At 37.2% G+C, this 12,084-nt stretch overlaps 1 protein-coding gene across 1 annotated transcript in view; it reads right to left on the minus strand.

The window, feature by feature from the left end:
• LOC119237561 (serine/threonine-protein kinase Nek10) overlaps nt 1–12,084 on the minus strand; it is a 104,652-nt gene that overhangs the window by 28,849 nt on the left and 63,719 nt on the right. The window contains exon 23 of the mRNA XM_054699014.1: nt 6,569–6,644. Coding sequence (XP_054554989.1) covers nt 6,569–6,644 — 76 coding nt within the window. The remainder of the gene's footprint in view (nt 1–6,568; nt 6,645–12,084) is intronic.

Genomic DNA, 12,084 nt, shown 5'->3' on the forward strand with positions numbered 1-12,084 from the left:
ACAACGATAATACAGCAGACCACACTGTATTTTTCAAATATATGAAGGTATCAGTGTCTACTTTTCCCGTCTGTGTCTCAAACAAACCAAAAAAAAACCAAACAGAATGATATGTTTTCACTTCAGTAACTCAAACTATGCTTTAAGATTCTGTTGGTCTGTTCGGTTAGGCCCTGGGAAACAACTGTGAACAAAACAGACAATACTAGACTGTCGTGGAGGCTGTTTCAGGGGGAGAAACATTTGATAAACCAATTAAAATGCAAAATAATGTCAGATACAGGCAAGACACAGGAGAAGGTGTGACGAGTGTGAAGGTGATGAGAAGGTGTCCACAGAAATCACACTTAAGAATCGACCAGAGGAAGGGAGGAAGTAAACTTTGCAACTATCTACAGGGAGAACTTTCCACCTAGGAGATTAGAGATCTGAGGGAATGACAGTGGAGCAGGGGGAGGGGAGCGACAGGCGGTGAAAACTTTGTTACGGTGGGTAGGAGCAATGTTCTTCATAATACTTTATTTCAGGTACTGCTTATCATCGCACACATATTATATTCATAAAGCACATATGTCTTGTGAGCCTATGAAATACCAGACTCTGAGCTCGGTGCTGGAGACAGTGGTGAACTAAATCACCCTGGCCTGTCACAAAATCAATGGAAGATTCAGTTTTGTGAAGGAAAAGGGTATGGAGTGTGTGAAGTCCACGGGAGGGGTGGCCTAGCTAGGGGGGTTCATGTGGAGATTAGATCCCAGCTGAGAGGTGGAGGATGAGAAAAAGCTAACCAGATGGTGAGCAGCAAAGAGAGCCAGCTGTGCAAAAGTCTTTCTGGTCAAAGGGAGCACAGCTGGAACAACTGGGGATGGCAGGATCAACCCTGGGTTGAGGGGAAGCTGGATCACCTGGCAGAGGCTAAGTGTGTAGGGTTGCAAGCTGGTGCCATGTTGAGATCTTGGTGTTTACTTGTGGGCAATTGGGGGCTATTTTAAACCATTTAAGAGTTTCAGAGTTTGAAGCATAGTACAGCTTTCTTTTTGTTTTTGTTTGTTTACTTATTTATTTACATATTTTTGAGGTGACATTGGTTCACAACAGCGTATGTGACTCAGAGGTACAGGATCAGCCCTCTTCAGAGGCGTGTTAACACCCCACACCCACCACCAAGGTACCCATAGTCCTCAACCATGGTTGACGGTGCCCCTTCCCCCTTTGCTCTCCTCCTCCCACTCTGGTAGCCTCAGTTAAGAGGTACAGGTAATAGCTGGGTGTGCTTCATTTTGTCTCTACTTGTCCGGGTTAAGCTACAAGTTCATTTTGATCCATCCCATGAAAACTGCACCAATTCTCCTTTTAATTATCTAATGTCATAATATGAATGGGATTACACTAAGCAGTAAAGTCTTGAAGAATTCCCATTCCAGGATTAGTCAGTTTTATGCTTTTATTAGATCATACTTGCTTATTATCCAGAAATCCCCAATATGTGTTCTGTTAAGAACTGCCAAAAACATTTCTTAGAGCTTCAAATTCTTAAATCTGCTTTGAAAATACAGTTGCAGATAGTGTGGGGTTTGGGACTCTGGAACTGGAGTAAGACAGAGAGATAAAAGCCAAACCAAACCAAAGCCCACATTTGAGGACAATTTTTCTTAAGAAGGATAACAATGACCTGCCTATTTAATGAATCAAATCAGATGAAGAAAATTATTTTTTACTGACCTTCCGTCCTAATACAATCAGGCTAGCAATGTGCCCCACACCATTTATCTAGCAGTTGAGACACAGAATAAAGAATGTTCTTCTGTTCCAAAAGCAATATACAGATTCAATGCTATTCCAATCAAAATTTCAATGTCATTCTTCAAAGAAATAGAACAATTATTGATGAAATTCATATGGAATCACAAAAAACCCCGAATAGCCAAAGCTCTCCTGAAAAAAAAAGAAGGGAATGGAGGCATCACACTCCCAGACTTCAAACTATACTACAAAGCCATAATCATCAAAACTGCATGGTATTGGAACAAGAACAGACATACAGACCAATGGAATCGAATAGAAAATCCAGAAATAAACCCACAGATTTATGGTCAACTAATCTTTGACAAAGGAGCAAAGACTATGCATTGGAGCAAAGAAAGTTTGTTCAATAAATGGTGCTGGGAAAACTGGGTCGCTACATGCAAAAGAATGAAGCTTGACCACTACCTCACACCATACACGAAAATCAACTCAAAATGGATTAAAGAACTAGACATAAGACCTGAAACCATAAAATATATAGAAGGAAATATAGGCGAAACACTACGTGATTTGCACATCAAAGACATCTTTACAGACACATCACCCAAAGCAGTGATAGTGAAGGCAAAGATAAACAGCTGGGACTACATCAAATTAAAGAGCTTCTGCACAGCAAAAGAGACAATAACAAAAACAAAGAGAAACCCCACCAACTGGGAGAACATTTTTGCACCCAACACTAATGATAAAGGACTGATCACAAAAATCTGCAAAGAGCTGATGAGACTCAGCAACAACAAAGAAAATAATCCAGTCAAAAAATGGGCAGAAGAGCTAAAAAGAAACTTCTCTGAAGAGGAAATGCAAATGGCCAACAGGCATATGAAAAAATGTTCAACATCACTTGTCATCAGGGAAATGCAAATCAAAACTACCATGAGATACCATCTTACACCAGTGAGAATGGCACATATTAAAAAAACTAGCAACAACAAATGTTGGCGAGGGTGTGGAGAAAAAGGAACTCTTCTGCACTGTTGGTGGGAGTGCAAACTGGTCCAACCACTGTGGAAAGCTGTGTGGAGAGTTCTGGACCTACTAAACATAGAGCTTCCATATGATCCAGCAATTCCACTCCTAGGTATTTACCCAAAGGACACAGAAACATCAATTCCAAAGAACACCTGACCCCTACGTTTATAGCAGCACTGTTTTCAATAGCTAAGCTTTGGAAACAACCCAAATGCCCAAAAATAGATGACTGGATCAAGAAGATGTGGTACATATATACCATGGAATATTACTCAGCATTCAAAAAAGATAAACACATGCAATTTGCAGCAACATGGATGGTGCTGGAAGGGATCATGCTCAGCGAAATAAGCCAAAAAGAAAAAGAAAAATACCGGATGGTCTCACTCATAGCAGGAATCTAGAAAACTTAAATAAGGGACCAGGAAAATGAATAACTATAAGAAAGTGAAAATCAAAATCAACAAAAACTATGAACCAGAGACACTTTTAGGGGGGCGGGGGCGGGAGGGGAGGGTTTGGGTTCAGAATGGGGGGCTGCAATTGTATGGGGAATATAACAATAATAAAAAATAAAATAAAATAAAAATAAAAAAAAAATATTTATGCATACAAGAATTGAGGAGTAGGCCAGAGATGTGGGGGGTGAGAGGATGCACTAGAGACAGAGTGGGACACAGAACAGGCAGATCTACTGAAATACACACACAAAAAAAAAAAAAAAAGAGCTGAAATCTGTTTATTTATTCCTTTCAGCTGCTTTCCCTTCTGAACTTCTTGGTATTTTATCTGTTCATTTGCTGTTCAGGGATCAGCTAAGGATTCATGAGAAGTTTATGTGCAGATTTTGAGTTTCCCTTGTGTCTTATTCTTTCTGAAATTGCCAGAAACTCTGAAAGTATCAAACTTCATACCCTGATTTATCAGACCAACAAAACTGCTTTTCCTACCCCCCCCACCCCAAATTCTGCAAAAAAAAAAAAGAATGTTCTTCTGGGGTACCTCCTGCAAGAGTTGATCAAGAAAACTTTCTTCCTGTAAGTAAGTGATTATCTGAGGAAGTAAAGGCAAAAGGAACGTGCAAGATGACATGAGAACATCAAACTCATCAATTCTGGCCACCCTGGAGAACAGGAACTGGCATCCAAGGTCCACATTCACAGACTCAGAGAGAAACTCAGAAGGATTACACAAAGATCACAGGATTTGGAGGGAAATACCCTGGAAACAGCTAACAGGCCAACCCTAGAAAACGCATGAAGGTATAAGACTCAGAGCAGGGACTACGAAAGATATCTGATTTATTTTTGTTTAATTCACAAAACTCAGAGAAAACTCCTAAATGAGGGCAGGTCACATTCAGAAGGAAGTGAATATGTCAAATGATTTTAGTAGGAAGCATTTGAAACACAAAGGAGAACTGAATTAGAACTTGAGAGGGTACCTGGCTGACAGCCTCAGGACCATGGCCATGCCCCCTCCTGACACCTCCAGTGCCAAGACAGTGGCACCAAACCCTAAGCAGTACCCAGTGACCACATGAGGGTTTTCTCCATGCCCACACTGGGAGCTCAGAAGTACCTGGAAGCTCATCCCCACACTCCACAGCCTTCAGCCAGTGACAAAGTTCCCCTTTTGTGATTGAAAAAAAAAAAAAAAAAACCTAGCCCAAACTTTGATTCAGCATGATGGGGCTAGGACAGGGGCTGAGACAGGCATGGTTTAGGAATCTGCTCATACACACATTGTTTGACCTGTGAGTAATTTGCTCTGAGTTAGTTTCCCAGGCCAGTAGGTGCCTAGAAAAGTGATGGATACCATTTCTGCAGAGATTGATCCATCCCAGGAGTGAAATTCACTAAATCCACATGCCAGCAGAGGGGGGCTATCAGGGAGACCAGACACCATAAAACTCCCAGAAGTTGTTAACCACCTGGAGTGAAGGCCGGTCACTAATAATTAACTGCCTTTGTTTTAACTCACTACAAAATAACCTGCTAGAGATGAGGATTTAGGAGGATTTTCTTTGGAGCATGATGCTCAGCTGATCTCGAAGCGCTTGCTGATCTAATTAAAGGCATATTAAAGATTCAATCCCTGTCCTTTGCTTTTTGGTTTCAACAATTGTGGCAGGCAGAAAAGAATCTGCTATTTTCCAGCAACAAACATATAGGCCAAGTCTGAAATTTCGCCTGTGCTCTGTCCCAGGTAATAATCTATGAACTTGATTGAAGTTGATCGTGCTGGTTGCTTTCCCTTCTCTGCCTCATTTCCTCACTCCTCCATCACTGCTTCCTGAGACCCACCTCCCAAATAAACTTGTGCTTGAATCCTTGTTTTATGGACTATCTCTGAAGAATCCTAAAGCATGACAGTAAAGGAATATAATTTAGGAATGAGTTCCTTTAATTCCATGCTCAGTTGAAGATAGTAAAAACTAGGAAGAAAGGTTTTGAGCTTTCATGATAATAAAGCCCATCACACAGAGGGTGTTTCTAACACTAGGAGAATGAGGTGGGAGAAGAAAATAGAAAGGAATTTTCTTAAGCAATTAAAACAACAAGGAGTTTGATAGAAAGATGAACAGTAATAATATAGTCTGTACATGTTATTAAAAGAATTGTGATATGCATCGATGAAATAATAGCTTAACTGTATTAGTAGTTTCAGTTTTCTTAAATCTTCAGCTAATGTAAAAATTAAATCTTTGGGATACTTAAGCAAAATAGTTGTCATGTTCAAATGTCTTCCTACACACTCTATAGATTCTCTGTAACTTCTCCCTTCCCAACGACCCCTGTGTTTCAAGAATGAAGATGTAAGGAATTTCTAGTAAAATAGAACTCACCCTCTAAAAGCACCATTATGGATTATCTTGTATGAAAGGACTTTGCAAAATGGGGCTATTATTTCCAAACAATTTCCACCCTCTCTGAGAAGATTCATTGTGAATTCTATCCCCAGGACTCAACTTGCACAATAGATTAGATTTAAAAAGAAGAAAAGTGTCTTGATTGCTTGACCTGTTGAATGAAGTCTCAGTATATTTCCCTGAAACCTGCTGTGTCTGCTAATGCCCATAACTGTCTACTAATTTCAACAGATTCTTACAAATGATATATTATCAGCAAAGGATGATTCTTACTTCATAAAAATCAATGCACTTCAAAAGAACTCACAAAGTATGCTAAGGAAGTTAGTGTCTCAATTCATCAAAATAGAAACATTCATTTACCCATGAAGCAGCCAATTTTGTAAGCATATGTCCAAGTATATATGTCATCATTTATCCATTCATGCAATAAAATTAGTCAGCACCTATTATTTTCTAGACAATGGGACAAGTACTAGGACATAAAAGCCTTCCCCCTACCTTTGAATAGGTGGAAAGAGAGAAAAAGAGCAATATATATATATATATATATATATATATATATATAAAAATCCAATGTTCCAAGTGTCATGTTGGGTAGCAAGTCAACTAGTCCCTTCACAGATTCATTCAACAACCACTGCATAACTACTATGTGGCAAGAATCAATTCAATTTACAAGTAATAAATGTAAACACCCTGAAGAACAGAGTTACCTAGAAGGAAGATAATTTGGTGGTGTTGTTTTAAGCACACATAACAATGTATATTCTACACATGTGTATTACCTGGGTAATTGAGGAAAACTTATAAAGAAGCTCCTTTTCCTAAAAGCATCTTCCCTTTGCAAGACAAGAAAAGAAACAAAAATTCCAATCCAGATAAATACGTTTGAGAGCCATAGATAATTGTCCTTACCAGGAATACAGGATTGTTCCAACAACAGATGTGAGTTTACTGTTTTCTTGTTTTTGCTTTGCCAGGCCAAAGTCAGCTACAATTCACAAAACAAAGCAATGTTATTATATTTTCCCAGAATTAGCATTGTTTCTTAGCTTTTGACATTTTGCACAAAAACTATTATAGTTCACAAGAGAAATGATTTCTTTCCCATCTGTCAAAATGTTCAATGTGCCAACCTTCGACACCACTCCAGTCTTAATTAATGACATGCATACATTATACCATGATGCTCTATATTTTGACAGAATGAGGTTTGTCATTTAAAAAAAAATGCTCAAATAAATCTTGCTGATGGAAAATCAGGTAAAAAGCTTACTGAACTTGTGATTCCACTTTTTGGGTTATTCTTTATAAATATAAATTTTCAAATAATTATAACAACTCCAATGGCAGTTATCACCTCATCTGACCAATAAATAAATTCAGGTAAGCCTGAATAGCCACTATGAAGGTCTGAAAACCTGAAGTTAAATGGCATCTACTTACACTGGATCACAAAGGTATGATGTTCAGAATCATTTCAAAATACTTGCAGATTACTAATGGATTTTGATTTTTAAACTAGAATTTGTGCTAATGTTAAATATAAACTGCTTTATATTTAAAACTAGCACTAGCTGTTCTTTTTTAAGCATCTTCAAATACATCTCTTTTATGTGGTACACGGCATGTGCTAGATAATGATGTTTCAGCCAATGTGAGGCTGCATATATGAGAATGGTCCCTGGGTTCAGCCTATATAGCAGGCTGTACCATATTGGGTTGTGCTATGAGGAAATCTCCAAAAGCTGCATTTCTCAGGATATAGCCCCGTTAAATGATGCCTTACTCTATCTATACCATGGAGTACTACTCAGACATTCGAAACAATGACACGCTAAATTAGACAGAGAAAGACAAATACCCTATGGTTGCACTTACATGTGGAACAGAAAGAAACAAAGCTAGTCATCAAAATAAAAAAAAACCAGACTTTCAGGTGCAGAGAAAAGACTGATGGTTACCAGAATAAAAGGGAGCTGGGAGCAGCTGAAATGGGTGAAGGAAGTCAATTGTATAGTAATGGATGGAAACTAGATTTTTGGTGATGATCATGATATAGCCTATACAGATGTCAAATTATACTGCTGTGTACCTGTAACCTTCAAAATGGTATAAACTAAAGTTCCCTCAATTAAAAATTTATTTTATAAATACTTCTGTTTTTAAAAACACTCAATACCTTAGGTCAAAGTGGTAAAAACAACTCATATTCTCACTGCACAGCTTTGCCAACATTCCAAGAGGTTTAATTACCAGAGTTAAATCAAAAGAGAGTGCCAAATAAAACAGGAGAGAACAAAATAGGAGAGAACACTTCCCAACTCATTTTATACAGCCAATTATTACCCTGATACTAATGCCAGACAAAGACATTACTAGAAAACTATAGAAAAATATTCTCCATAAATGTAGACACAGAAATTATCAAGAAAATATATGTAAACCAAATCCATGTAAAAAAATAATATATAATCAAATGGGATTTATGAAAGAAATACAAGACTGATTCAATATTTAAAAAATCAACAAATGTATTTCCACCAGATCAGCATACTAGGGAAGGAAAATCATAGGATCTTCTCAATAGTTGTATAAAAAGAAGTCAACAAAATTCAACATCTAAACCTTTCAGCAAAGTAGAACTGCATGGGCATTTCTGTAACCTGATTTTAAGGGCATCTGTAGAAAACCTACAGCTCACTTTCTTCTAATGTTGAAAGATTGAATGTTTTTCACTTAATTTCAAAAACATGGTTGGATGTTAACTAGATTTACTGTGTGCTCATTCTGCAAATATCATATCATATACAAATATCATATACAAATAGAAAATCACTATGCTGTATACCAGAAACTAATATGTAAATTGTATCTCCCTTACATAAGAGAAAGAAAAGACATGGAAGTCTTGTTAACATGTTGAGATAGATGTTAAAAAGATTCAGATTCAAATTCGCACATTTTATTTATTTATTTTTATTTAAATTTTATTTTTATATTCCCCACACAATTACAACTGCCTTATTTTGACCCCAACCCCTCCTTTTCCAGCCCCCCACCCCCCATAGAGTGTCTCTGGTTCATAGCTGTTTGTTGATTTTGATATTTTTCTTTCTTATAGTTATTCTTTTTCCTGGTCCCTTACTTAAGTTTTCTAGATTCCTGTTATGAGTGAGACCATCAGTATTTTTCTTTTTCTTTCTGGCTTATTTCACTGAGCATGATCCCTTCCAGCGCCATCCATGTTGCTGCAAATTGCATGTGTTTATCTTTTTTGAATGCTGAGTAATATTCCATGGTGTATATGGACCACATCTTCTTGATCCAGTCATCTATTTTTGGGCATTTGGGTTGTTTCCAAAGCTTAGCTATTGTAAACAGTGCTGCTATAAACATAGGGGTGCAGGTACTTGTTGGAATTGATGTTTCTGTGTCCTTTGGGTAAATATCTAGGAGTGGAATTGCAGGATCATATGTGTCCTAACTGAACTTTAAAAATAAAGCAAAAAGATATTTATTTTTTCTAGCAAAGAAAAGAAAATATCCTAAGTACAACAGTATAGAAATATATCTAGGAAGAGTATAATATGAAAGACCTATGCATAGAAAACTATAAAATTCTGTTACATAGTCATTAAATGAAAGTAAAATTAAAGGAGAAAAACTCCATGTCAATGATTGGGTTTCTTGATATCTAAAGATGACATTTTTCCAAAACTAGTTTATGCAATGCCGATCAAATGCCACCCCATCTTCTGTGTAAAACTTCACAACCTGAGTATAAAATCAATATTGAAATAGCTAAGGTCAAGAGGAGCCACAGATTTTCATGAAAAGAGAACAGAGTTTTCTACAAAAGATTAAGAAATATTACAAGGCTAGAGTAAGAAAGAAAAGGAAGTACTTACTAACTCAAGGGTAAAATATTGTTTTAAGCCAAGGCAAGCGTATTCACTCTTACTATTCCTATTCAAAATGGTACTAGAAGTTTGAGTAAGTAAATATTGCACAAAAATTTTGTGTCAACACAATTTTTAATTTCTCTTAGATAAATTCATTCAAGTGTGAATACTGGGTCATAGGGCAAATGTACGTTTAATTTTATTTAAAAAGAAACCGCTAAGCCAAAATATTTTCCAGTGCTTTCTCATCAGAATGTTATGAGAATTCTCGTTGCTTCTGCATCCTGATCAGTGTTGGATGTTATCAGGTTTTCTTTTTTAATTAGTCATTTTAGTAAGTAATAGAAGTAGTTCAATATCACTGTAATTTGCATTTCCCCAATGACAAATGGTGTTGAACATATTACATCTTCACCATCTGTATCTTCTTTAGTGAAGTGCCTGTTCAACATTTGGCCAATTTTTTCACCGGGCTGTTTCTTTTGCTTATTATTGAGTTCTGGATACAAATGGTTTGTCAGATTCATGATTTGTAAATACGTTCTCCCAGTCTGCAGCTTGATTTTTCATTCTGTTACTAATACCTGTCATAGATCAGAAGCTTTCAACTTTGATGAAGTTCAACTTCTTCATATATTTTTTTCTTTCATATATTAACTAAGAAACATTTGCCTAAACCATGTAAAATAGTCCAGGTTATTCCACGGAAGAGATCTCACAAAGAGTGGCCCCAAGGATGAAAGGCAAGTTGCATATAAAACCTGAGTGATCCTTCTTGGGGTGGCCCCTTCTTGGTTCAGCCTGAACCAAAACTTCAGATAATGCAGTCCCGGCCCACACTTGACTGAAATTTTGTGGGAGACAGAGTCCGAACTACCCAGCTAAGCCACTCCTGGATTCCTCACCATTGAAAATGGTGAGACTATAAAAAGGCATATAGTATGCGATGATTAGTTACACATTCATGGATAATTTATACAGCTGCCCTCACTGTAGTCCAGGGGGCATGAACCCTCACCTAAGCTGTGACAAATACCCGCTAAATAGCCTCCCGGTCCCAGGGCTCCCTCCAAAACACAATCCCCCACACCACAGTTAAAACAACCTTTGACAACCTTTGTGCAGGCCTCACTGCTGATGAAGTTCAAAATTCTGCAAAAAATCTTCCTATATTTACTAAGAATAAAGGTCAAACTCCTGCCAGGCATAGAAGACTTGTACCATCTAGGTTTTCAGAAAAGTCTTTCATGATCGTACTGTCTAAAATAAGTGCCCTTCTTCAACACTTTTCCATTCTGTTTATTGAATTCTTAACATCTTTCATTTTGTAAAGTTACTTCCTTTATTTCTACTTATGTAGTAACCTAATACGTATTTAGGGCCTGCATTTCTAACTAATGCACAAGATCCATAAGGGTGAAGACTTTGTGCTATTTATCCCCATATATTCACAGTGATATATCTTTTGATATATACATGCATATGTGTATCTATGTGTCTGTCTGCCTATCTATCATCTATTATCTAACAAGCCAGCCAGCCATGCTCAGTAGTACTACTAACAAATGGAAAATATTAGAGTGCTAAGTTATATATATGAACTATTCACAAGCTAGATGACTTGCTATACCCTTTCTGCTCTTCCATTACATTTTGGAGAAAATCAGTAGAAATAGCAAAGTATCCCAATACTTTTAGGGACTCACTATAATTGTAGCACACATAGAACTTGACCAACTTAGAATCTAAAATAACACTTTGCCTGGTAGTTCTAATGCTATAGAGAAATTATCTTCTTTTTATAAAATTGCCATTGGTTTTGAAAGGCAAGAACTAAGGAGTGATGCTATTCATTCCAGTTTATTTAGATAATGGCAGAAACTCGGACAGATGTCTGCAAAAACACAGATGACTGAGAGGTATTTTTACAGAGAGCAGAAGCTAATATTGGCTGGCCATTTGGAAGATTCTGGTCATAACAGTAATGTTTCTATTACTCTTTCCTCATTTGTGATCATATTTGGAGTAGAGGCAAGGTTTTATTTCAGAAACCATGGTCATAAAGGCATTCGTGTGCTATAATGGAAATTCAAAAATGACAGCAGAAAACATTTTATATATAGCACATTATGCAAAAAGCTAGGGTTAAAAAAAAATCTCTCCTTTGAAAGAACAAATGATCCAGAAAATGAACAAATGATCCAGAAAAACTATAGCAAGTTTGTACTACACCCTATACCTGTCAGACCTCAGGGTCTCTGGTTCAGTTCCTAGATTCTTGCACTGTCATTTTTACTATGAGTGTGACTTTGGATACATTGTTCTGCTACTCTGTTTTCTAGAAAAAATGGCCTATGAAGTGCACCTTGTTTCTTGCAAGGAGTTGTCCCAATCATATGACAATAGATGAGAAGCATTTTGAAATACTACACAGCTTCAAGGCATATCCACCCCTCCCCCCAGGGAGCTTTCACCCACCCCATGTGTGTCATACTCCCAAATAATAGCCACACCTGAAACCTCAGT

This window comes from Talpa occidentalis, unplaced genomic scaffold, assembly GCF_014898055.3.
Source record: "Talpa occidentalis isolate TD23 unplaced genomic scaffold, MPIMG_talOcc4v2.1 talOcc4.10, whole genome shotgun sequence".
In the NCBI taxonomy this organism is placed as follows: domain Eukaryota; kingdom Metazoa; phylum Chordata; class Mammalia; order Eulipotyphla; family Talpidae; genus Talpa; species Talpa occidentalis.